Here is a 27,404-nt window from a genome sequence, read left to right on the forward strand (position 1 = left end):
TATGCAGACACCCTGTGTGTACATGTGTGATTATATGCTTCTCAGACTAAGGAGTAAAACATGTTCTTATATAGGCATAGTATATACTGTTGATAAACACCCCCCCCCACCTGCACTGTTTGGTTTTTTTTTAAAGATTTATTTATACAAGCACTGGGTACAGTCAGAAGCACGGGAGGGTGAGAGAATTCACCAGAACAGGGAGCAGAACAGGCAGACTGACAAAATACACTGCTGAGGGGAGCAGCGGGTGCGGCAGGAGAGGTCTGCAAACCATGTGGGACCCTTGCCTGCAGGCTGGGGATCAAAGCAGCCCAGTGCTGCAGAGGCTGCAGACAGCTTTGCTGCCCAGTGATCAACTGCTGCGCCACCAGGGGAGGCACTCTTCTGCACTGTTTTGACTCCCCAATAGCATAAGATGCTATTAATCTGGAGCCTTATATATTATATACTGTATTTTTACAGTAAGGTAAGCTAGAGAAAGAAAATGCTCTGAAGAAAAACATAAAGAAGGGCCTCCCTGGTGGCACAAGGGTTTAAGTGACAGCACTATGAAGTTTGATCCCTGGCCAGGGGGCTACCCACATGGCGCAGCAGACCTCTCCTGACTCGCCTGCTGCTCCCCACAGCAGTGTATTTCAGTCAATCTGCCTGTTCTGTTCCCCACTCTGTCTCTGGTGGATCCTCTCACCCACCCACCCTCCCACACCTCTGGCCTGTACCCTAGCTCTTGTATGCATAGATAAATAAATCTTAAAAAAAAAATCATAAGGAAAGCACATTTACAGTGCTGTGTTGTATTTATCAACACTGTCCATTGACTATTTTGAATCCTCACTCTTGTCATTTAGGTTGATATTCTTGTCCTTTGTTTACAGACACATCAGCTCACGCTCCTTCCTGTTTTCCTTTGAATTGTTTTTCTCACACAGTCCTTCTCATGTTCTCTCCCCCTCCCCACCCCAGCCCCAGGCCACCACAAGAGCTCACTGAGCTGCATTCCCCATGGCCTCAGAAACGGCCTTGGTGAAGATGTGGGAGGAGGTCACATGTCCTATCTGCCTGGACCCCATGGAGAAACCTGTGAGCATCGAATGTGGCCACAGCTTCTGCCAGGAATGCATCTCCGAGGTGGGGAAAGACATGGGTGGCGTCTGCCCTGTGTGCCGGCACAAATTCTTGGTCAGAAACCTCCGGCCCAACCTGCAGCTCGCCAACTTGATGGACAACCTTAGACAGATGGGCCAGAATACCAAGGAGGGCACGCAGGGGGAGAAGTGCAGCGTGCATGGAGAGACGCTTCACCTGTTCTGTAAGGAAGACGGAAAGGCCCTTTGCTGGGTGTGTTCCAAGTCCCGGAAACACCGTAACCACCTCCTGGTCCCGATAGAGGAGGCTGTTCTTGAGTACCAGGTGAGGTCTTCCAAAGGCACTGGGGCCTCGGTGAACACCCTGTTCCCTAGAGCTGAGGGTGGACGCCACCTGTGGGAACGAGGGGTTGTGGGTAGGTCTCCCACCTTCCATGTCTAAGAGGAGGGACTGCGGGCTCAGCACTACCTGCTCATGCCCCTGGGGCAGGGGATATGCTGTGGGAGACGCTGCAAGGATCATATTTCCTTGTGGCCTCCTGGTTAATCAGGAACATGTAGTGCTCCCATCCCTGGGTGGTTGTTTCATAAGAAACACCCGGCTTTTTCCAGAGTCCTCCTATCTACAAATCCAGACTCGAGCCCTCCCTCCTCTGCACTGACTTTTCTAAGAACCAGTATGATCTCACGCAATCCCAGCCCACTGAGGTGTGGGGCACTAAACTGCTATCTTTCTCTGCAGGAGAAGCTGCAGACAGCATTAGTGAAACTGAGAAAAGAGCAGGAGTTGACTGAGAAGTTGGAAGTGGACATCACAACCGAGAAAGCAGCTTGGAAGGCAAGAGTCATTTCCTGAGGGGAATCTTAGATCAAAGCCTGGGCCAGGCACAGGGTCCCAGACTGAAAATTCCCTCCATACCGAAAGCCTGTGTAAGTGACAGTCTGTACCCCTCACCCTCCAAGACTCCAGTGTTTCGTACAACTCCGGATCAGGGGGAGCAAAAAGGGTGTAATTCTAATAAGGTGGAGATGGAGTCTTCGGAGAAGGTGCTGAGACAACCCCCACCCTAAAGCTTCTGCACCTCAAGCCCAGTCTTAGAGGCTGACAGCACCAGTGCCTCTGTATCTGGCATGAGGTATCCCAGGAGAGGTCCCCAACTACAGGCCTGGCAGGAAATGGTAAGGTCTGTGAGGGACACACTTAAGGAACCACCAAAGCCTGAGGTAGAAGAACCAGTCTGACCAGTTGCTGGGCCACTTTCAGATCACTGGTCCAGAGTGTAATGAAGGGTTACAGCTGTTCTGACCAGTGGTCTGGAGGGGACCAGGCAGGGATTAGAGACGGAGCTCATGACACGTAGATCCCAGGTGAGGAAGGTTCGGGACTAGGGAAGGGTGAGCGGCTGTGGTGGCACAGGGGTCTTCCTGCGTCATCAGGTGACCCTCCCATCAGTAGCAGGAGAGGACAAGCAAAGAATATCTCAAAGATGCTTTCCTCAGGATTAGGGAAGCTTTGAGGCCCTGTTTTTATGAAGTTGTTGGGTCTGGGGTCAGGTGTTAACTCACTCAGATATGCAGACAAAGGGGTAGATGTGGGTAGTCACTGGGTTTTGAGAGAGGTTGAGGAAAAGTCTGATACTATAGGTTGATGCAGCTACAGGGCACCCCCAACATCCCCATTCCACTCTTAGTCCCAGAAATCCCTCCCACCTGCCTCTCCAGCAAAACTATGGGGGGAGTGGGGGCGGTCTTCCCAAATAGAACCAGAATGATGATTCTACAGGGAATAGAAATAGGTATGGACACTTATTCCCAAAGTTTTGGAGCCTTTGATAAAAAGCACCTCTCTTTCCATGGACACCACAGAGGAAAGTAGAGACACACAAATTGAGGATTCATGCAGAGTTTGAGCAGCAGAAAAATTTCCTGACTAAGGAGGAACATCGGCAACTGCAGAAGCTCGAGCAGACTGAGAGGGAACAGCTGAGGATCCTGGGGCAGAAAGAGATTGAGCTGACCCAGCAGAGGGAGGCCCTGCAGGAGCTCATCTCAGAACTGGAGAGGCGGAGTCGAGGCTCAGCGCTAGAACTGCTGCAGGTGAGTCTGGGGAGAGTCTTCCCCTGAAGTTCAAGGATTAACTTAAAAGAGCCAGAGCTGGAGACAAGAAGTAACCTTAACCTATCTCAGAATATGATCATGCCATCTTGTCCCGACCCACAAGGGTCCTGAGTAAAGGTGCTGCTTTTTTCCTGTTTAAAAAAAAAAAAAAGCCAGACCATTCTGGAGCTACCATTAAGACATTTGGAAACTGAGGCCCAAATTTAAGTTTGTTTTAGAAAATAAATAATAAACACAAAGAAATTACATAAGCCACTCAGGGAACCAGAAGAGGTTTATAATAAAGGCATGGAAAGTATAGATTTAGGAGGAAATATTCCATTCAGCAATTAAATGAGCTTGGTAAATTTTGCTTCTGCCCAACATTCAGCCAAGCTTTCTAGTATACTTTGACTATGCCCAGGAGCCTGCCAATTCCCAGGCCAGGCCCTACAACAGAATGTCTTCAGATGGTTTGATTTTACATGAGGAAAAATATGAACCACCTCATAGGACATAGTTTTAACTAACCAGCACTGCCTCCCATGTAACTCAAGTCCATGAATGAAGAAGAGAAATTACCATGCATCCTGATTTGGTCTTTTTTTTCCTCTGTGATGGTCTCTGGAAAGGGGCAAATAGCCCATGCTGACTGAGGCACTCTCCCCAAATATCTGGGCCCCATATTTTTTTTTTTTTTTGTCAGAGTCCTTTCACTGGTTTTCTTTTCCCTGGTTATAGGCAACCCACACTAGATTTCTGGTTATCACACAAGTAGCCATATATTCCTTCTGGTCCAACCTCGCCAGAAACATCTTTCAGGCTCTGGCCCAGAGGAATAGGGGAGAACTTGTAGTGATAGGCGTCACCCACAAGACCAAAGTCTTTAATAAAAACCAGTGACTCCATAACTTACTCTTTTTTTTTTCCTTAGGAGGTGAAAAATGTTCTGGAAAGGTAAGGAGAGCTTTTCTTTATTAAAGGAGGTGGTAGGAAGCATACACAGCTGTGAAAAAGGTAATTGAGTTAGAAAAACATGACATTTCCCACATCTTCCTGCCAATCCTCAAAGACCTGCTCCTCCATAAAATATTCCTTTCTCAGAAGGACAATTAATGGCCATCTCACCTCGATTGGTGAATTGTCCAAAGTAAATGGATAACATCTTCACAAAGTGAAACCCTAACAGGAAAATTCTGGGATGTTCTGAGTATACACCTGCTGGAACATCTTTAAAATTAATCTAACCAGTTATTATATAAACTTACCAGAAAGAGCCATGAGTAAAACCTGCCACCTGATTGAAACTCCTTGGTTTCCTCACACAAGTGATTCAACCTATATAGTCGGCTTGCGAAGTGAAACAAGCCTAAGCCTATGGTAACCTCAGCCATAGAGAGGAGACAGACTACCCATATGCTTCAGAGTCCATGTGGCCAGTACCCAGATAGGAACTAAATACTCCCAGTACTCAAGAAACCTAACCTAGGAGGTAATTGTAAATGTCCATTGAATTAAAGAGTCATCACCCACAGGGAGGTTATAGTATTAGGGTACAGGAGGCCGGGGTAGAAGTTGGAGATAGGGTCACTAATTCTGTTTGCCCCAGGAGTGAGTCCTGGAGCCTGAAGGAGCTGGACATTGCCTCCCCAGACCTGAGGAACGTGTGCCATGTGCCAGGGCGGAAGGACATGCTGAGGACATGTGGAGGTGAGGCTAGTGCCAAGAGTGTGGGACAAGCCTGTTGGGACCATCAGGGGATGAAGAGGGGCAGTGTATTCCAGGTCAGGGAAAGATGAGTTTGGCAAATGTAAGTTCAGGACAAGGGCTGGAGCTGACCGAGTGTCCTTTCCTCACCCTGAGAGGTTCAGGGTCACGCTTTCATTCTCCTCCCCTATCGCAGGCACAGAAGTACTGATTCCCCACACTGCCCTTCCTGACTGTGGTTCTCTCTCTGCAGTGCACATCACCCTGGATTCACACACGGCCCACTCATTACTCATTATTTCGAAGGATCAGAGACAAGTGAGGCTTGGGGAGACCCCACAAGCAGTGCCTGAGAATGAGAAGAGATTTGATAGTTATCCCATAGTTCTGGGTGTCCAATGCTTTGATTCTGGAAAACTTTACTGGGAGGTGGATGTGACAGAAAAGGATGCCTGGGACCTGGGGGTTTGTAGAGACTCCGTGAAGAGGAAGGGAAATTTTTCACTGAGTCCTGAGAATGGCTTCTGGACAATTTGGTTATGGAATGAGCATTATGAGGCTGGTACCTCCCCCTCAACTTCCCTCCACCTTCAAGTACCTCCATGCCAGGTTGGGATCTTCCTGGACTGTGAGACCAGCACAGTCTCCTTCTACAACATCACTGACCACGGCTCCCTCATCTATAGTTTCCATGAATGTGACTTTGCTGGACCTGTGCGGCCCTTCTTCAATACTGGTTTCAATGATAAAGGAAGAAATGCAGCACCTCTGACCCTCTGTCCACTGAGGGTGTGATGGTCGTGGTCCACTGCCTGCTGATGGCCCTTTCTACACACTGATCCCCTCTCTGTTGGCACCCTTCATTGCTACAGCATTCTTCCATGAGATAAACTTTTAGATGGGTTTGGAGCTAATATATCAAGCAAAACATGTTTCTGCCTTCTATATATGACTCAAGTTTTGGGTGGTTTTTTGTTTTGTTTTGGTCCTTTCCATCTCCTGTACTTTGGCATGGTTTGCAAAAGGTCTTCCTAGATACAGAGGGCTTCAAATCTATCCCATTCAATCCTTGTCTTGTTCTTGTACACATTTAGGATCGTCCTTCCAACATGTACACATCTGATCATAAGTGATATGATCAGTCGTGATCAGGTGGCTGTTAGAGTATGGTTGGAGGCTCTGGGCACTGCCTAAAGAGTTCTGATCTAACAATGAGGGCACTCCTTATTTAGGAAGACGGAGGCCTCCTCGGGCTGGCCTAGCTCTCTGGTCCACAACTCTGCCCCTCACAGTCCTGAGATGCCTGGTGTTGGTGTGTTCAATAGCTTGACCAGTAACAATGTTCAAGTACCTGAAACTCTGACCAAGAAAGGTCCAGGCTTAATGCCCATCCCTAATTTCAGTGTTCTTTTCAGCAAATGGCAAATTCCGCTCCCCTGGACACACAATTCTGATATCATTCCTTCTGAAATGTCTTTCTTATGGAAATACTGACTTGCCGATTAAATGTTGCCTCCACTAAAAAAATAGAGGAAGGGGGTGTGAATGCAGTATTGGTAACCAACAGCCTGGAATTGAAAACTGAAAGGGCCTATGTTCAGAGAAACTCCTTTCAAAGGATGCAAACGGGATTACTTGCCTTAGGACCCAGAGGAGAGGTAGCAGTTGAAGTTTACGGACTGTGAATGAGTTTCATTTCTTGAGCCTGAAGAATTGCTAAGAAGGCAGGAGCCAGCTGGAACTCACTCTGGGAAAAACACACTGGCAAGTGCCATTTATTATATAATATATATATATCTCCCTGGCATGATAAGACCAGCATAAGTGGAAGCTAAAGTTAGCTAGCACACATAGCCAAAATTAAGCCACAGGAAGGCTCGTGCATTTACCTGATGGCAGCTTTGCTGAGCCACACAGCCCTGTGCATTCACACTACAACAATATTCCTTAAGCTGAGGCAAGAAAGCAACATCCTAGGCTCATTAAAACATAAGGTATGCCTGCCTCATTTGCAACAGCATTGATCACCAAGCACAGACAGAGGAACCTGTATTTCTGGGCACCACTAGACAGTAACAATGTAAGACTGTTCTTGACAGCTACCCCAGGGCACTGAAGAGGCTCATGGAACCAATACAGAGAAATAAACACTAGGAAAGCAAAATGGGAAAACAGGAATACTTTTCAAACAAGAGAATAAGACACACAAGCATAAATCTTAGGCCCTGAAAAACATACCAGAGGGGTAGAGGAAGGAGGATGGGAGCAATGGATAAAGGGGGTCAATTTGATGAGAAAGCAATAGAACATCAGTGGTGAATAGAATAAGGTATATACACCTAGAGGTGTGAAGCTGTACTCCCAAATTTAGAGTTTTGTAAACAAATGGTAAATCAATAAAGTGTGATTAAAAATAAGAAAGCCATGGAGAAAAACTTCAATGAACTGGATATAAGTAGTTGATCTAATAGATTTCAAAGTAATGGCCATAAAGATGTTCACTGATCTCAGAAGAATGGGTGAACAAAGTAAGACCGACAAAGACTAGAGAAGAAATTTCCTAACAATTTATAAGTTGAAGAATACAAAAACAACTAAAAATACATTGCAGGGCCTATACCCAAACTCGAGAAACAGAAAAATAGATGTGCAAATTAGAAGATAAAGTAATGGAACTCACACAGAACAGCTAATAGAAACACGATTTTTTTTTTTCTGGTTACCCAGTTCTGTGTGTTTTTTTTTTAATTAATAAATTTTATTTTTATATTCCCCATACAATTGCAATCCCCCCATTCTGACCCCAATCCCTCCCCTCCCGCCCCCCACCCCCCAAAAAGTGTCTCTGGTTCATAGTTTTTGTTGATTTTGATTTTCACTTTCTTATAGTTATTCATTTTCCTGGTCCCTTATTTAAGTTTTCTAGATCCCTGCTATGAGTGAGACAATCCGGTACTTTTATTTTTCTTTTTGGCTTATTTAGCTGAGCATGATCCCTTCCAGCACCATCCATGTTGCTGCAAATTGCATGTGTTTACCTTTTTTGAATGCTGAGTAATAGTCCATGGTATATATGTACCACATCTTCTTGATCCAGTCATCTATTTTTGGGCATTTGGACTGTTTCCAAAGCTTAGCTATTGTAAACAGTGCTGCTATAAACATAGAGGTGCAGGTGTTCTTTGGAATTGATGTTTCTGTGTTCTTTGGGTAAATACCTAGGAGTGGAATTGCTGGATCATATGGGAGCTCTATGTTTAGTAGGTCCAGAAATCTCCACACAGCTCTCCATAGTGGTTGGAACAGTTTGCACTCCCACCAACAGTGCAGGAGAGTCTCTTTTTCTCCACAACCTCGCCAACATTTGTTGTTGCTAGTTTTTTTAATATGTGCCATTCTCACTGGTGTAAGATGGTCTCTCATGGTAGTTTTGATTTGCATTTCCCTAATTGCAAGTGATGTTGAACATTTTTTCATATGCCTGTTGGCCATTCGCATTTCCTCTTCAGAGAAGTTTCTTTTTAGTTCCTCTGTCCATTTTTTGACTGGGTTATTTTCTTTGTTGTTGTTGAGTCTCATCAGCTCTTTGCAGATTTTTGTGATCAGTCCTTTATCATTAGTGTTGTGTGCAAAAATTTTCTCCCAGTTGGTGGGGTTTCTCTTTGTTTTTGTTATTGTCTCTTTTGCTGTGCAGAAGCTCTTTAATTTGATGTAGTCCCAGCTGTTTATCTTTGCCTTCACTATCACTGCTTTGGGTGGTGTGTCTATAAAGATGTCTTTGATGTGCAAATCATGTAGTGTTTCGCCTATATTTCCTTCTATGTATTTTATGGTTTCAGGTCTTATGTCTAGTTCTTTAATCCATTTTGAGTTGATTTTTGTGTATGGTGTGAGGTAGTGGTCAAGCTTCATTCTTTTGCATGTAGCGACCCAGTTTTCCCAGCACCATTTATTGAACAAACTTTCTTTGCTCCAATGCATAGTCTTTGCTCCTTTGTCAAAGATTAGTTGACCATAAATCTGTGGGTTTATTTCTGGATTTTCTATTCGATTCCATTGGTCTGTATGTCTGTTCTTGTTCCAATACCATGCAGTTTTGATGATTATGGCTTTGTAGTAGAGTTTGAAGTCTGGGAGTCTGATGCCTCCATTCCCTTCTTTGTTTTTCAGGAGAGCTTTGGCTATTCGGGGTTTTTTGTGATTCCATATGAATTTCATCAATAATTGTTCTATTTCTTTGAAGAATGACATTGAAATTTTGATTGGAATAGCATTGAATCTGTATATTGCTTTTGGTAGGATGGCCATTTTAATAATGTTTATTCTCCCAATCCATGAGCAGGGGATGTCTTTCCATTTCTTTGTGTCTTCTTCTATTTCTTTTAACAGTGTTTTATAGTTTTCTTTGTATAGGTCCTTTACCTCTTTTGTTAGATTTATTCCCAAATATTTGATTTTTTTTGTTTCAATAACAAAAGGGATGGTTTTTTTTATTTCTTCTTCTTCAGATTTATTGTTTGTATATAGGAAGGCTACTGACTTTTGCGTGTTGATTTTGTATCCTGCCACTTTACTGAACTGATTGATGAGTTGAATTAGTTTTTCTGTGGAGTTTTTGGGGTTCTCTATGTATATTATCATATCATCTGCAAAGAGTGATAGTTTGACTTCTTCTTTTCCTATTTGGATTCCTTGGATGTTTTTCTCTTGTCTTATTGCTCTGGCTAGGACTTCCAGTATTATATTGAAAAGCAGTGGTGAAAGTGGACATCCTTGTCTTGTTCCAGATCTTAATGGAATTGCTTTCAGCTTTTCACCATTGAGAATGATACTGGCTGTTGGCTTGTCATATATGGCCTTTATGATGTTGAGGTACGTTCCTTGTATCCCAAGAATTTCAAGGGCTTTTATCATGAATGGGTGTTGCACTTTGTCGAAAGCTTTCTCAGCATCTATTGATATTATCATATGGTTTTTATATTTCATTTTGTTGATGTGTTGGATAACGTTGATTGATTTTCGGATGTTAAACCATCCTTGTGTCCCTGGAATGAATCCTACTTGGTCGTGGTGAATTACCTTATGGATACACTGTTGGATTCTGATAGCTAAAATTTTATTGAGGATTTTTGCATCAGTGTTCATTAGGGAGATTGGCCTATAGTTTTCTTTTTTTGTGTTGTCCTTGTTCGGTTTTGGTATTAGTGTAATGTTGGCTTCATAGAACGTGTTAGGTATTATACCTTCCTTCTCAATTTTTTGGAAGAGTTTGTGAAGGATAGGTACCAATTCGTCTCTGAATGTTTGGTAGAATTCATTTGTAAATCCATCAGGCCCTGGGCTTTTGTTTTTGGGGAGGTTTTTGATTACCATTTCAATTTCGCTAATTGTAATTGGTCTGTTTAGGTGTTCTGTTTCTTCTTTATCTAGCTTTGGGTGATTGTAGAGTTGTAGGAATTTGTCCTTCTCCTCTAGATTGTTAAACTTGTTTCCATATAACTGTTCATAGTAGTTATTAATAATTCTTTTGATTTCTGCTGTGTCCGTTGTGATTTCTCCTCTTTCATTTATTATCCTATTTATTTGTGCTTTCTCCCTTTTTGCCCTTGTGAGCCTGGCAAGGGGTTTATCTATTTTATTTATTTTTTCGAAGAACCAGCTCTTGGTTTCATTGATCTTTTGGATTGTTTTTTTAGTTTCAATTTCATTTATTTCTGCTTTGGTTTTTATTATTTCTTTTCTTCTACTGGTTTTGGGGCTCTTTTGTTGTTCTTTTTCTAGATCTTTGAGTTTCGAGATTAGGTTGTTTCTTTGAGTTCTTTCTTGTTTCTTGATGTGAGCATCTATTGCTATATATTTTCCTCTTATTACTGCTTTTGCTGCATCCCATACATTTAGGAAATTGGTGTCCTCCTTGTCATTCAATTCAAAGAATTTTTTAATTTCTTCTTTTATCTCCTCGTTAGTCCACTGGACTTCCAGTAGTGTGGGTTTCAATCTCCACGAGGTAGGAGAATACCTTGCCTTCTCTTTATGGTTTATTTCTAGTTTGATGCCTTCATGGTCAGAAAAGATGGTTGGTATGATTTCAATCTTGGTGTATCTGTTGATGTTTGTCTTGTGCCCCAGTATATGATCGATCCTAGAGAATGATCCGTGTGCGCTTGAGAAAAATGTATACTCAGATTTTTTTGGGTTTAGTGTTCTATATATGTCTGTTAAGCCTAAGCACTCTAGATCCTTATTTAGAGCTTTGGTTTCTTTACTTATTTTTTGTCTTGTTGATCTATACATTGTTGATAGTGGTGTGTTGAAGTCTCCCACTACGTATGTGTTTTCTCTGATGTCTGTTTTCAGAGATGCCAATAGTTGTCTGATATATTTTGGTGCTCCTTCGTTTGGTGAATATATGTTAATGAGTGTTATTTCTTCTTGAAGTATTATCCCCTTGATCATAATGTAATGACCACTGGGGTCTCTTTTTATCTTTTTAAGTTTGAAATCTGTTTTATCTGATATGAGTATAGCTGTTCCTGCCTTCTTTTTTGGTCCATTTGCTTGTAGAATTGTTTTCCATCCTTTAACTTTGAGTCTATTTTTATCTTTTGCAGCTAAATGTGTTTCCTGGAGACAGCAAAAGGTTGGGTTTTGTTTCTTAATCCAGCCTGCAACTCTGTGTCTTTTTATTGGAGAGTTTAGTCCATTTACATTTAGAGTTAGTATTGATATGTTAGCATCTGTATTTGCCATTGTGTTTGTCTTTCCTTTGATTTTATTTATTTATTCTTTTAATAACTTTCTTTGGCCTTCTTTTGTTGTTATTCGTCCCTCTGAGGTTCTGGCTTTAGGACTCCTTGTAGTATTTTTTGGAGTGGGGGTTTAGTCGCAATGAAATTCCAGAGTTTCTGTTTGTCTGGGAAGGTCCATATTCTTTCTTCAAAGAGGAAGGAGAGCTTTGTGGGATAGAGTATTCTTGGTTGGCATCTGTTTTCTTGGAGTCTGTTGACTATGTCCCTCCACTCTCTCCTTGCCCGTAGTGTTTCTTCAGAGAAGTCTGATGTCAGTCTGATTGGTTTCCCTTTGAATGTTATCTGAGAAACATGAATTTTAAAAAACTTTCTTTTAGAAAAATACCGGATGGTCTCACTCATAGCAGGAATTTAGAAAACCTAAATAAGGGACCAGGAAAAAAACTAATTAATACAATGTAAAAAGCAAAATCAACAAGCAACTATAAACCAGAGACACGCAATGGGGGTGGGGGAGGGAAGGGGAGAAGAAGGACTAGGGTCAAAATAAGGGGGGGTGCAATTATATGGGGAATATAACCAAAATGATAATGCATACATTGTGCAAAATTGAAAAATGATATAAGAATTATATAAAATAAAATATTAATAAAATTTTAAAAAAGGGGAAAAAACTTTCTTTTAACGGAAACATGAAAAACATCGAGCAAAATAACATTAAAATTATAGAAGTACCAGAAATGGAAAAGAGGAAGAGGTAGAAAAGCTGTTTGAAGAAATAGTAACTGACAACTTCCCTAACCCCGAGAAACACACTTAGAGTCTATTAAAAGCAGCCAGGGGCCTCCCCTGGTGGCACAGAGGTTGAGCACTGGGCTGCGAAGCTGCCCACAGCCTCTGCAGCGATGGTTCGATCCCGGCCGCCGGGCGAGGATCCCACACAACGCGCAGACCTCTCCTGCCACCCGCTGCTCCCCTCAGCAGTGTACTTCAGTCCTTCTGCCTGCTCTGCTCCCCGCTCTGGCTCTGGTGAATTCTCTCACCCTCCCGCGCTTCTGACTGTACCCAGTGCTTGTATGTATGTATGTATGTATGTATACATAAATAAATAAATCTTTAAAAAATAAATAAAAGCAGCCAGATAAAAACAAATTATAAGCTACAATAAACCTCCCATAAGGCAGTCAGCAGTTCTTTCAGCAGAAACTCTGCAGGCCAAAGGTACTGGCATGGGGGCCAGTTAAGACAACCTATGAAGCTGTGCGCAGCCACTGCAACATGAGTTCGATTCCCCGGCCAGCCAGGGAGGTGACCCACATGGCACAGCAGACCTCTCCTGACTCGTCCACTGCTCCCCTCAGCAGTGTATTTCAGTAAGTCTGCCTGTTCTGCTCCCCACTCTGTCTCTGGTGAATCCTCTCACCCCCTGCATCTCTTGCCTGTACTCCAGTTCTTATATGCATAAATAAATAAATCTTTAAAAAAAAAAAAAGGTACTGGCATATCTTCAAAGTATTGAAAGGTAAAAACTTCCAGGTAAGAATACATTACCTGGCAAGTTATCAATCAGAACTGAAGTGAAAATAAAGAATTTTACAGACAAAAACTAAAAGATTTCATCCTCAATAACTCACAAGATTTATTAAAAGGACTTCTATAGTTTTTTAATGGCACTTATTAACAAGAAAACATAGGAAAAGGGAAATCTCATTGACAAAAGTAAATATAGTGAAGATAGTGGATTAAGCATGTATCAATATAAAGATAATGAAGGATAAAAGACAAAAGAGCACTATTAAAACCACTACTTATTTTAGAAAATTGATCAAGTAACATGTTTCATGTGGCTTATCTAAGCCCTTCTGCACATCTAAACTTGGAGTTAATCGAGTGGGGGAACATCTGGGTTATGCCCTTTTTTTAAATGGTTTTCTTTAGGGATTCTTAGCATGTTGTGGTTGAAGTGTGGAGCTGTAACTCTATGTGGACTATGGATAGTCAAAAAAATGCCCTTAAAATTTGCACTGTTATAAAATGGGTGTACTATCCAGGTACTCATGCACTATTTTTGGTACTGCTGCTTCTATACCAGAAACATTTTCTTTTATTGTTACTTGTTTTTCAAACCTCATTTTAGCCACTGAAAGAAAATCTGCTTATGGGACAATTTGCCTCAAAGCCATTCCAAGTTGCATATTTGTTTTCCAATTTAAAAAAAAATACAATTAGGGCCTCCCCGGTGGCAAAGCGGGTTGAGCACTGCTCTGTGAAGCTGTCCACAGCCTCTGCAGCGTGGGTTCGATTCCCAGCTGGCCAGGGAGAGTCCTGCATGGCACGGCAGACCTCTCCTGTCTCACCCGCTGCTCCCCTCAGCAGTGTCTTCAGTCCGTTTGCCTGTTCTGCTCCCAGCTATCTCCGGTGAATTCTCTCACCCTCCTGCGCATCTGACCTGTACCCCCATTCTTGTATAAATAAATCATATAAAGGACAGAAACACTAAAATTTAACAACTATGTCTTAATTTTCTGATATTGGTCATAGAAGTTTTTTTTATTTTGTCTAGCTTTGAAAAAATAGATATAAAATGTGTAATTTAAAAATCTAGGAGGACCTCCCCTGGTGGCACAGCAGTTGAGCACTGGGCTGCGAGGCTGCACGCAGCCTCTGCAGCGCAGGTTCATTCCCCGGCCACCAGCGAGGGTCCCACCAAAAAAAAAAAAATCTAGGAGAAAACCTCAGAAAAATGTTAAACTGAAGAAAATAGCTTAATATTAAAACAATAAAACCCACATAGAAAAAATATTTTATGTATTTCTTTAGGTAAAACAATCAAAAATTACAGAAATATGGCCTAAGAATATATTTTCAATAAATAATATTGGGGAAGTTATATATTCATGCTGAAAAATGGAAATAGAAACAATTTTTAGTTGATTTAAAGATTAAATAAGTAAGGTATGAGGAGTTTTGCACAGTTTCAATAAATGGTTGCTATTAATCACAAAGAAAAACAATATCCAATAAGTACCAAAAAATGTACGTGTCTGTTAACTAAATAAATTCAAATAAAGGACAATGAAAAAATTATTTTGCTTTACATGTGGCAATTTTTTAAATGGAGCTATTTGATAAATGCTAGTATTGATTCAATAAATTTTGGCACTAGTGTATTTCTAACAAGAATAAGGCTTATAATTTATCTAGATACAATTTTCCAATGTGCCAGAGGAATCTAAAATCTTTAAACCCTCACCTAGTAATTATGCTTAGTTAAAATCATGCAAAATTTAATGCACAAAAAAGCCCAATCTTGTGCACGAAAGTATCCCTAGAATAACTATTATGTTTTTCTCAACATTACTGATATAAGTACTAAAAGATTAAAGGTTGTATCTAAGTGTAAATTAGAATTTTTAAAAGCATGCTTTTTAAAGAGATAAAATAGCCTTTAAAGTTATTATAGATGTTTTTTAATGTATTATAATGGCTAAAATACAGTTCTGTGTGATAATGTTGGATTACAGAATCATGTCTAAGTTTAAATATGCATGTACAGTTACAGTTGTTAGAGTTGTAATTATACATAAAGTCTGGAAGTATAACACCAAAATAACATTAAATTTCTAAGTAGTGGAATTATGTGCAAATTTAATTTTAATTTTATTTCCATAGTTTCTCTATGGAATACTTATATAAAATGAAGCAAATGTTTTCAAAAGAAGTATCAACAATATATAGTGTTAACACAGAGAAAGTAGTAGCTCATCTTGAGAGAAGGTATTTATAATGACCTCTCTGTGTTGGTGTCCCCATGCTGAGCCTTGAAAGATGATGAAAATACATTAAAAAGTCAAAGAAAGAAGAGGTCATGCCATGCAAATCGATCACTTTTTTAAAATGCACCAAGACACTTAAGAACATATAGAAATACACCATTCCTTGACACTGAAGCACAATTACCTGAAAGTGATATGGAAATTGTTGCTGGAAAGGAAGTCTGAATTTATTCTGTACCATGTTGAGTGGAGTGATCCTTAAAAAACAATTTCAAAAAAGTCAAAAGTTAATAGCATAGTGAACTAAACAGTCACTTGTCCAAGGAAGTAACAATTGGCCAACAGACACATGAAAAAATGTTCATTATCACTTGTTGTTAGGGAAATGCAATTCAAACACAAGTGCACTGGTGAAGGTAATTCTATGGGGACTACACCTGAGAGGTGGGGGCAAGCAAATATTGTTTAAAAATGAACAATGTAAAAAAATTAAAAATAAAATAAAATGAACAATGATGAAAAAATTAAAAGAACAAAAAATATATATATTTAAAAAAAACCACGATGAGCTACCACCTTACTCCTTGAAAATGACCCATATCAAAGAGACCAGAAACAACTGCTGGTAAAGATGTAGAGAAAAAGGAACCCTATTACACTGTTGGTGGGAAAGATACCACCTTAGTGGAAAACAGTATGGAGGGGCCTCAAAAACTTAAATATGGATCTGCCTATCACCCAGCAATTCCACTCCTAGATTATCTTACCCAAAGAACACAAAACACTAATGCAAAGGGAAACCTGTAAACTCATGTTCATAGCAGCACTATTTGTAATAAGATATGGAAACAACTTAATTGTTCAAAAACAGAGGAGTAGATCAAGAAGATTTATTTATACACAATAAAATACTGCTCAGCTATCAAAAAAGACAAATGCAACATGGATGGAGCGGGAAGGGATTATGATAAATGAAAAGTCAAAAGGAGATAGACAAAACTGGATGATGTCACTTATAAGTGGAATACAGAGAAATCACACAAAGGGTTAGATAAAACCAAACTTTAAAACTAACCCCTGAAAGCTGATTATAGGACTGAGTCCATAGGAGGCAATGGGAAGGGTGATAACAAAGTGGGGAGAGAGCACAATGGACCATGATGATGGACTACAGGTGCTTTGGTGGTGGGCGCACCACAGTAATAACAGAAACAGGGGGTGGGGAGCAAGGTGGGGCAGGGGTGGCAGCCTCTACTCCCAAAGTATAAACAACAACTTAAACCAGCATTTCCTCAAAAAAGAAAAAAAAGTTTAAAGTATAGTTCTCTTGACATCCTCTTAATATCTATCATACTTAGAGAAAGCAGATGAAGGAACGCAGGTTTTACATGGGCTGCCGGGGATGTGGTGATATGTCTCAGAGCTATAACCCAAGACAGAAAACTTAGGATTTATCAAAACAAGATCCTGAATATAACATTGACTATTCCCAGAGTTGAGTTGAATTTTACAGAGTAAGACATGACTACTAAAGACTAACCTGTTCCTTCCCCAACTCAGGATCTGTAATTATCTCAGTTAACCTACAGATACTGTGTTCAGACAGATTAGAGAGACAAGTCTCAGTTTCAGGGAAGTTGTTCCAGAGACCCATAACACAATGAGACCTATTTCCTAGTGACTCAACTCTAGCTCCCTTGTTCACTGCTGCCAAAGCATAGCTCATGGAAGAACCAAAATTTCTGAGAAATCACTTTATTTCATTCCCAGATCGTGTATGCTTTGGAAACAATACATAAACCACTTGGTCTTGTATCTGTTTTGTCCTGATCCCATAAATGATGGGATTCAGCATAGGAGGAGTGAGCATGCTAACACTGGCCAGCAGGATATGGACATGTATTGGGATAGGGCGTCCAAAGCGGTAAGTGAGGACTGAGAAAATCCCTGGCCCATAAAAGAGGATGATGACACACACATGGGGGCCACACATGTTGAGAGCTTTGTGGCGAGCCTCTTGAGAAGGGATGTGGAAGACAGCACGGAGAATCATGAAATAGGAAATAAAAATGAAGATAACATCTAGGATCACTGTTGACATTAAAACAAAAAATCCATACCAGATATTTACTCAGATGTCATCACAGGCATATTTGGCCAAGCCAAATGTGTTCACAGAATGTATGCAGGAGGATATTATTTCTGCAAAAAGTCAGCCTCTTCAGAAGAAATACCAGGGAAAAAATTGTACAATGTGCTCTGAAGAAAACAGCCACACTAATTGTCCCTATCAGAGAGCGTGTGAGTATCATGGTGTACCTTAATGGGTAACATATGGCAATGTAGCGGTCAAATGCCATCACAAGCAAGACACCAGACTCAGAAATGAAGAAAGAATGCTGGATGTAGGCTGAGTAATGCAGCTATTCAGAGAGATTTCTCTCTTATTGTACCAGAAAAATGGCCAATGCCTTGGGTTCTGTGGTTGTGGCAAAGACAATGTCGATTCCAGCCAAGATACAGAGGAAAAAATACATAGGTTTATGGAGTGTGCTCTTCATCAGGATAATGAAGATAAGAAAACCATTTCCAAGTAGAGCAAAAAGGGGATGAAAAGGGGGATAGAAATCCACATGTGTAGGTCTTCTCGACCTGGAATGCCCAGCTGATAGGAGACCATATGGTTAACCCCACTGTGGTTGAAGCTAGCCATTCCTGAATCAATGTAAATTTCAACTTTACCTAACAGAGACAAAGAGAAATACAGGTTATATATTAATATTTTCCTTTAGTTTTCTGATTAAACATTTCAAGTTAAATACTTGCCTTTACCACCGTCTTCTCTTAATACTGGGCTAAAATGTCAATAAAATAAAAAAAATCATAAACACAAAAAACAGTAGAGACGATAAGAATTAGCAACATCTGAAAACAAATGGATGCTACTGGCTAAGCAAGTGAGATATCAAGATAACTTTCTGCAGAAGTTTCAAGAATTAAAGGCATAAGGTACTTCTCTAAGTAGAGATCAACAGATTTTTTTTTAAGGATTATTGGTTGAAAATCTGTATAAAGAACTTAGAATCACGGATCCTCATTCTCAACCTGTCTGACTAGGCCGCACTTTTCATACTCTAGAGTGGCCACTCATTCCCTGGTGAGGTTAAGCCTGAAAATCCTGGAGTCTCTTACTGGGGTAAGTACACTTGGCTGAAGCAGAGAATTAAATGAAAGCTTTCTTCCATATACTGACCCAAAATGAAACACCAGCACACTTCTCCATAACTGCAGATTCTAGATGTAGGGAGAATTTGTGTAAGGAGAGACTTCCTGTGAAATTTCTCCAGTCGAGCATTTTACAACAAAATAAAAATTTATAAGAGTAGATAAGTTCTTTAAGCTCTTCAAAGACCTCAAAAGATTCATCACCCACTAACACTTCCAGAGGAAGCTACAGGAAGATAAGCAACACCAAAATAAGGGAATAAGCCAAAAATAGAAAAACGTAGATTCCAACAAGAGAGTTAAAACAAAATGATACAGGAGATGATACAGGCTGTGAAGGGTGTGGAATTCCTTGAATAATGGTGAAGTCTGACAACTATGTAGAGTTCTAGAGTAGTCAAGTCTAGATTGGAACAGGGGCTAGAGGACACCTACAGGAAAGGCTCAAAGGGAATAAAGAAAGGCCTGTTCTGAAATGTAATCTGTATTTCTTTTTTTTATTTTATATATTTTTATATCATTTTTCATTTTTGCACAATGTATGCATTTTCATCTTGCTTATAGTCCCCACACAATTCCCCCCCTTGTTTTGATCCTACTCCTTCCTCCCCCCTACCTTGTAATCTATATTTCTTGTGGCAACCAAAAATAGACAGTTATTCACTGCAAGGGAGAAAAATATTTTGTATAAGAAATGTGTTATCTCACTATACTATATACCTTAGTTATTATAATTATAATGTAAACATAAATCTGTCTTAAAAATCATGATATAACTTAAAATCACTGAAAGAGATGTCTGCATGTGTCTAAATGGGATAATAAGTGTGTGTGTGTGTATGTGTGTGTGTTTACATGCGTGAGGGTGTGTAAGGGGAGGAATGAGTAGAAAAGCTAATGCTATCTTTTATATAAGAAACATTTTAAATTATTCCATATACTTCTCCTCTCCTCTGCCCCTAGAATCTCACCTCATGTGTGACAAAGTAAGTCTTCAGCCTTGGACTAGTCTTCAGTCTTTTGAAGCAGAAAAGGACCCAGTGACTAGAGAAATCATAAGTAACTAAAGATTATAGAGTGAATAGTTTCATGAGTTCTCAGGAGGTCACTTTTTTTTTTTTTTAAAGATTTATTTCTTTATTTATACATGCACTGGGTACAGTCAGAAGCCGGGAGGGTGAGAGAATTCACCAGAGCCAGAGTGGGGAGCAGAGCAGGCAGAAGGACCGAAGCACACTATTGAGGGGAGCAGTGGGCAGCAGGAGAGGTCTGCGCGCCATGTGGGACCCTCCTCCTGTGGCCGGGGAGCAGCCTGGGATCGAACCGGCGCCACAGAGGCCGCGGGCAGCTTCGCAACCCAGCGCCCAACCACTGCGCCACCGGGGAGGCCCCAGGAGGTCACTTCTATTCGATGGCCTCATTTCCCTTAGTGTTTGACTCAACCAAAAAGTCCACAGTCCTACATGGGCAGGTCATTATGCCTTCTTCCTGCTTTTTCTCTTGATACCTGGACCTTTGGCACTTCCCTGGCTATTTGCTTTTAATCCTAAAATTTTGCATATTTGTAGCTTTGCATACTCAGAATCTTTCACTCCTGAGATATCCCTGTGTCTATTTCAGGTACTACACCCACTTTAATCAACATACACCATAATCTAATCAGATGTCCATTTATTTTAATAGGCATCTATTCTGAGAAAACATGATTTCATGATTAAGATAATATCCGAAGTTCAGTTTTTCAGCTGCTGAGATAAAATTTGCATTTTAGAATCTTTAACTAAAGGAAAATGCATAATGTGCAGGGCTGTTTATGTTAACATGTGAATTGTAATTGTTATGAAAGTACTATTTCCTTTGGCTAACTAAATCGCAAGAAGCCATTTCCTGTTCAACATTCACATTATTTTCTTCGTTTGTTTTTATCCTGGTTATAAAATATTTGATTATAGAAGTAATGTATATGCATTATAAAGAAGAAACATCAATTCAAAAGGGCATACAAAATCAAGTGGAAATCTCATCTTTTGGGAAGTAACCATTACGTATATAATTATTAGTGGAATCCTTCCTACTACATATTATTGTCAAGGATATAACAAAACTATCAGCACATTCTGATCTGTTCATCAGATCGCAAGACAATTTTTTTTCTCATATGCTGCATTTCACTCTAAAGGATTTTCTTTTCAGTGAGCCATTTTCTAGACTAAATAAAAAATCTCCAAAGTTTAAGCAGATTTTGCCCAAAACCTGTTATAATCTATAGTTACATTAGCCACCTGTTAGTTACCCAACTTGCAAAATTCTTTCCCATCTTCAAGGCTCTTGTATGTGCTCTCCCCACTACTTGTAATACATTTCTCTGTTGTCTACTTCCTTTCTCTTTGTATGTGTCTCCTGCAATTGTCTTGTCTCACTTTAAATATAACTTTATTGGAAGGACTTTCTCTGACCACAACAAACAGCTCTCCCTCACTGTTACTATCATACCATCTTCTTTTCCTTCAGAGTAATTATCACAATTGTAATAATTTTGTTTCATTCTTATTTTGTATGATCTTGCCACTAGACAATCAAATTTAATATATTTTCGTCAAATGGATGACCTAGTGGGTGTGATTCCTACTCCCCACCATATCCAATTTAACTTTGCTGTAAACATCTGGGGAAAGGAATTGTTCTATCCTGATAAGGTCCATTTCTGAATCCCAGAATATTCTGTGTGGTAATTTTCAGTGAGTGGTGCTTTGGCTTCTAGGTAAACTCAAAGCTCTTTTTTATTAACCCCCACAAAGCTCAACGAGGCTTTACATTTATAAGAGTTCTTCACAGATGCCAAATGACTTCACCCAAGTGAAATCTAAAAGCACCTTACCCCATGCCCATGCTGCATGTTTCTCTCCTCCTGGTTCAAAGCATCCCTCCATTGGCATGTCATAAGGTTCTATTAGTACTCACTCTTGTACATTCCAGAAGTGCAAGGGAAATAAATATTCCATGGGATAAATCTGACCAGTGAAGACAGAAACTAATACATAAGGTTTTTACAAAACTCCCCACGGCAAATTGTCTTCATATATAGATTATATGACTACATGGAATGGTTCCTTGGGATCAAATAATATGGCACTCAGCTGCGGGCCAACTTGAAAACACATCACCACCTCCATTTAAAAGAAGATATATTGGGGCCTCCATGGTGGTGCAAGCACTGTGAGGCTGTCTGCAGCCACTGCAGTATGAGTTCAATCCCCAGCCAGGGAGGTGGCCACATGGCCCAGCAGACCTCTCCTGTCTCACCCACTGCTCCCCTCAGCAGTATATTTCAGTCATTCTGCCTGTTCTGCTCCCTACTCTGTCTCTGTTGGTTCCTCTCACCCCTTGCATCTCTTATATGCAAAAATAAATAAATCTTTAAAAGAAGATATACACGGCCAATAGGCATATGTAAATATGTTTAACATCACTACTTGTAAGGAAAATACTGATCAACATCACAATAAGGTAGCACCTCACCTCTGTGAGAATGGTCTATATCCAAAAGACTGAAAGCAATAGTATTGGCAAGAGTGTGGGAAAAAGGGCATACTCTTTCTCACTGTGAGAATATAAACTGGTACAGCCTCTATGGAAAACAGCGAAGTAAAAACTAAAAATGGAATGCTGCATAATCTAGCAATTCTTTTTCTAGTTATTTATTGGAAGACTATGAAAACACCAATACAAAAAGATTTGTGCACCCCTATGTTCATAGCAGCATTACTCCAATATCCAAGAAATGGCATAAAACCTAAATGCCCATTGATGGATGACTGGATAAAGAAATTGTGGTGTATATATTCAATGCAATACCATTCAGCTGAAAAAAAGATGAAATGTTATCTTTTGAGACAATGTGGGTGGATCTTGAGGTGATTTTGCTAAGTGAAATAAGTCAGAAAGTGAAAGACAACAGAAGGTTCCACTCATTTGTGAAATATAATAACCAAAGAAAACTGAAAAAATGCAACAAAAATAACAGACTTTGTGAATAGCATGGTGGCTACCAAAGTAGAGAAGCTGTGAGGAGGAAGGAGGGAAAAGAGGGGGTTCTGTAACCATGTGGTGACATCAGAGCTTTGGGGGTGGGTGATTGAATCATGTATATGATGAGGCATGAAGCTGTAATCCTGAAATTATACAATTTTGCAAACAAATGGTAAATCAAGAAAATTTAATTTAAAATAACAAAAATAGAAGAAAACCACCTCAATATAATAAAGATCATATATAAAAATCCCACAGCTAACATCATATTCAACAGAAGATTAAGAGGTTTTTTTTTTTCTGATATCAGGGACAAGATAAGGGTGTCCACTGTCACCACTCTCATTTAATGAAGTACTAGAAGTCCTAACCACAGCAATCAAACAAGTAAAAGAAACAAAAGGCATCAAAATTAGAATAGAAGTAAATTGCCTCTATTTGGAGATGGCATTATTTTATATATAGAAAACCTAAAGATGCCACCAAAAATCTGTAGCTTTCACATGAAACAGTGCTCAACATTACTAGTCATTAGGAAAATGTAATCAAAAGCAAACTAAATTATCGACTCACATCTGTTAATATGGCTATCACCAAAAAAATAGGCGCTAACAAATGTTTACAAGGATGGGTAGAAAAGAGAACCCTTGTGCACTGTTGGTGGTATTATAAATGGATGCAATATATTATTACTCCGTATTATTTCATTTCATGAAAATAATGAAATATGGAGGTTCCTCAAAAAATTGAAGACAAATATACCATATGATGCGGCAATTCCACTTCTAGCTATATGCCCAAAGGAAATGAAAACTGCATACCAAAGAAATCTGCACTCTGATGTTCATTGTAGCATTATTCACAGTAGCCAAGATACTGAAACAAAGTGCCCAGCAACAGATGAATGGATAAAAATGAGACACAGCACTGTGCACACAGTTACAAGGCAATTGCAAGAAAGAAGCAAATCCTGTTATTTCTGACATAAATGGATTGTGCTAAATGAGGGATCATACTGAAGGAAATGAGTCAGAGAAAGAGAAACATTGTATGAGCTCACACGTGGAATCCAAGAAAAAAACTCAAAGAAAAAGAGAGAAGATTTGTCATTTCAAGACATGGGGATAGCAAGGGTTGGTATATAACATCCTGAAGGAGATACTGGGGGCAAACCCAAGTGAAGGCAGGAAAGAACACCAAAGAGGAGTTTTTTATTTCATGCAAATATATAAGAATAAGCTTTCACATTTGAGAACTCCCAGAGTGGGATGTATCATAGACCTGTCACTCCCCCCACTGCCCCTGCCAAGTGGATGTGGAAAATAAATCATTAATTCTTGTTCCCATTGATGAAACTGTTCAGCCAACTGCCACGCATGGAGCAACATCATGTGGGGAATACAAAGGCTCTTCCTGAGTGAATGTGCCTCATGACTGCAGCAGCAGAGGCACACGCTCCCCTTCAACTGCTCTCTCTGTTCATAAATTGTAAATTCATTGTAAAATAGGGTTGTTCCCACCCAGAACAAATGAGTGAGACGGGGGAGGGAGCGCATGACTTGGGTGTACTCATAGGCAGATAAAAGCAGGACTTGCGAGCTAGCCTTGGAAAGAGAATACCAGAAAATGAGTTGCTGATGGAACCAAACCCCAGTGGGACCACAGGTGAAAGCTTTACCCTTAGAAGGGAAAAGAAGCACTTCTTTACTTGAAATATGTATAGGTAACTAAGAATGAAGACCTGTGCTGATAAATTTAGGAGCTGAGAGAGAAGAAGCCTGTGAGGCTCTGTCATCATGGCAAAATAAAAGCAAAAGCACCTGCTGAGGAGTCATAGGCTACAGTCTCAAACTATAGATTGGTTAGGGACTCCGCACACATAATTGGCAGCAACCCCTGGTTTTTAGGATTTACAATGCTGTTCCACCGCAGGTATCTGTGGTGAGTGAAAACCTTAAATTCCATGAACTCCTCACTCTTCCTCGGCCCGCACAACACTTGCACCGCATTTTGGAGCCAAGGAGTGCACCATCCCAAGTTACAGATGAAAGGCTGACAGCGGGGTGGAAGAGCTCGATTCAGAGTTACAGTGGGACTGCAAGGACACTGCTAATGGGCATGAGGGGTCTTTTTTGGGGTGATGGAAATGTGAAATTGAATTGTGGTGACTACTGGGGTTTGTAGTGTCAAAAGCTCAGTCTCTTCCTTGCCTTGCAGATAGGGATGGAAAGTTTTGAACAAGAGAAACTGGAGAGTTACCATAGAACCGGGCCCTGAGACCTTGGGCAGATAGGGGACCCAAATGGTCGTTATTAATACATGTCCATACCAGCTGGCACAGGAAAAAAAATGTTCACAATCACCTATTAGAGAAATGCATTTCAAAACCACAATGAGATACCATCTCAAACCTGTGAGCATGGCCCATATCAAAAAGACCAGTAATAATAAGTTCTGGCAAAGGTGTGGAGAAAAAGAGCCCTCCTACACTGCTGGTGGGAATGCAGAATGGTCCAGCCATTATGGAGATCTGTGTACAGGTGTCTCAAAGCATTAAAAATGGATCTACATGGGCCTCCCCAGTGGCGCAGCGGGTTGAGCGCCGCGCTGTGAAGCTGTCCGCAGCCTCTGCAGTGCAGGTTCGATCCCTGCCGGCCGGCGAGAATCCCACATGGCGCGGCAGACCTCTCCTGTCACACCCGCTGCTCCCCTCAGCAGTGTATTTCTGTCATCTGCCTGTTCTGCTCCCTGCTATCTCTGGTGAACCCTCTCACCCTCCCGCACCTCTGGCTTGTACCCCAGCTCTTGTATAAAAATAAATAAACCTTAAAAAGAACAAAGTGGATCTGCCATTTGACCCAATAATTCCACTCTTAGGCAGCTATCAAAAATTCAAAAACACTAATTCCAGAGGAAACTTGTACTCCCATATTTACTGCAGCACAATTTACAATAGCTAAGCTATGGAAATAACCTATGTGACCAGATGAGCAGGTCAAGAAGACATGGTATACACACAATAGAATACTACTCAGTGATCAAAAATGATAAACTCATGCCCTTTGTGGCAACATGGATGGTCTTCGAGGAAAAATGCTAAGTGAAATAAGTTGGAGAAAGATAAATACTAATGGTGTCCCTAATATATGGAATATGAAGTAACTAAATTAATAGGTCAAGAAAAGCTTAAAAACTAACCCTTGATAGCTGACTACAGAACAGAAACGCCAAGAGAAGTAATGGGGGAGGGGTAAGAACAAAGAGGGAAGGAAGCACAATGGTCTACGGTGGTGGCTGCTGCATAATGGTGGTATTACCACCATTGAGTTGGTGAGTTGGTGGCGGCTGCATAATGGTGGTATTACCAGATGGGGTTACCCCATTATTACCTCACTTAAACGTAAATTTAAAAAAGGAAAACAGGGCCATAAAACCCACCCGAGGCCATTAAAGGCTGATGTAAATTCTGAAAGAAGGCAAGGAGAAAACCCACTCTGACACTTCAGTAGATAGCAGCCAACACAGGCCTGTACCCTAAATCTTATAAATCCTACAAACTCTGAATATAAAAAGTGCTTCAAACTTCCCTCCACATGCAAACATTTTCATCTCACCCATTTCCCTAGCAGGATAATCAATAAATCTTCCTTTTCTACTTTCCATGCTGCCTCTGGTGAATTCTTTCACCACCATGGCCCTGGCGTCCCTTCAAAGCCGTTGATCTCCCTCTCACAGCCGTAAAGGATGCACAACTCATGAGTCTCCTAGACATCACAGTACACTAAAAATGGGTGGACTCTGTGGTACGGACATCAAACACTTAAAAATAACACTAGAGAAAAAGCAGACATAACCATTGGCAACTGCCCTCTCCAAATCTGTTACAAAGTTTGCTTGAGAACCTAAAAAATCTCTGAGTCTCACATCAATCATAAATCTTGTAAAATTCTGCAGTTTGAGATTCAATCAGTAATTAGTTACAAGACAGAAATAAATACAAGAGCTCGTACTCACGTCCCTTAGGAGGCAGCTTCCCATGGAAATGAAGTCTCCAAAAAAGAGGCGTTCTGCCGGCCCAAGTGTCTTGTGGGAGGCTGAGTCGGGGCAGGCCTTCCGGCCCAGGGTAGAGTGGCCCCACTCTACTAACCAAATAAGTGGTTCTTGAGCTTTAATATAAGATTCAATTGAAATCACCTGAGTCCTGTCCTCAGCCATTTTAATTGAATTGGTTTGGAGTGAGTTTTAGAGAATCAAGATTGCAAAAGTTCCCCAGGTGGTTCTAATGTTCTCTCCCCTAGAACTTCTGGGTCAGGGTTTTCAGCCTCAGCACTATTGACATTTTGAGAGGTGAGGTCTTTGTTGGGTGGAAAGGGGTGGGGGCTGCCTTACAATATGTGCATTCTAAAATATTTATCCACATCCCTGGCCTCTACCCACTAGATGTCAGCACCACTCTCCAGTTTTGACAACGAAAAATGTTTTCAAACATTGTCAAATGTGTGTGTGTGTATGTGTGTGTATTGGGGGGTGAGGGGGCTATTGAGGAAAAGGGGGATGTGAGATGCAAAAGTGCCCCCACTGCCCCTGCTTGAGAACCACTAACATAGTTGCAATTAGCTGCCTCCTTCCCTCACATCAAGTCTATCAAAATACATTTATATAGTATAAGACAGGTGGCATGGGGGAATTGGGTGAAGAGAGCTAAAAGGTACAAACCTCCAGTTATAAGATCC

At 40.7% G+C, this 27,404-nt stretch overlaps 1 protein-coding gene and 1 pseudogene across 2 annotated transcripts; one reads left to right on the forward strand and one right to left on the reverse strand.

The window, feature by feature from the left end:
* Positions 1 to 1,005: 1,005 nt before the first annotated feature.
* Positions 1,006 to 5,687, forward strand: TRIM21 (tripartite motif containing 21; the record flags this gene model as incomplete). The annotated part of the gene is made up of 6 exons (XM_084250667.1): positions 1,006 to 1,413; positions 1,831 to 1,926; positions 2,955 to 3,185; positions 4,120 to 4,142; positions 4,795 to 4,895; positions 5,146 to 5,687. The coding sequence occupies 6 exons, from the start codon at positions 1,006 to 1,008 to the stop codon at positions 5,685 to 5,687; spliced, it is 1,401 nt and encodes a 466-aa protein (XP_084106793.1).
* Positions 5,688 to 17,167: 11,480 nt separating this feature from the next.
* Positions 17,168 to 18,130, reverse strand: LOC311180755 (olfactory receptor 52B4-like; annotated as a pseudogene). Its single transcript has one exon. The product of its transcript is annotated as an olfactory receptor 52B4-like (transcript).
* Positions 18,131 to 27,404: the final 9,274 nt, after the last annotated feature.

The sequence above is a fragment of the Talpa europaea genome (genome assembly GCF_964194135.1).
Source record: "Talpa europaea genome assembly, chromosome: 1".
NCBI classification, from domain to species: domain Eukaryota; kingdom Metazoa; phylum Chordata; class Mammalia; order Eulipotyphla; family Talpidae; genus Talpa; species Talpa europaea.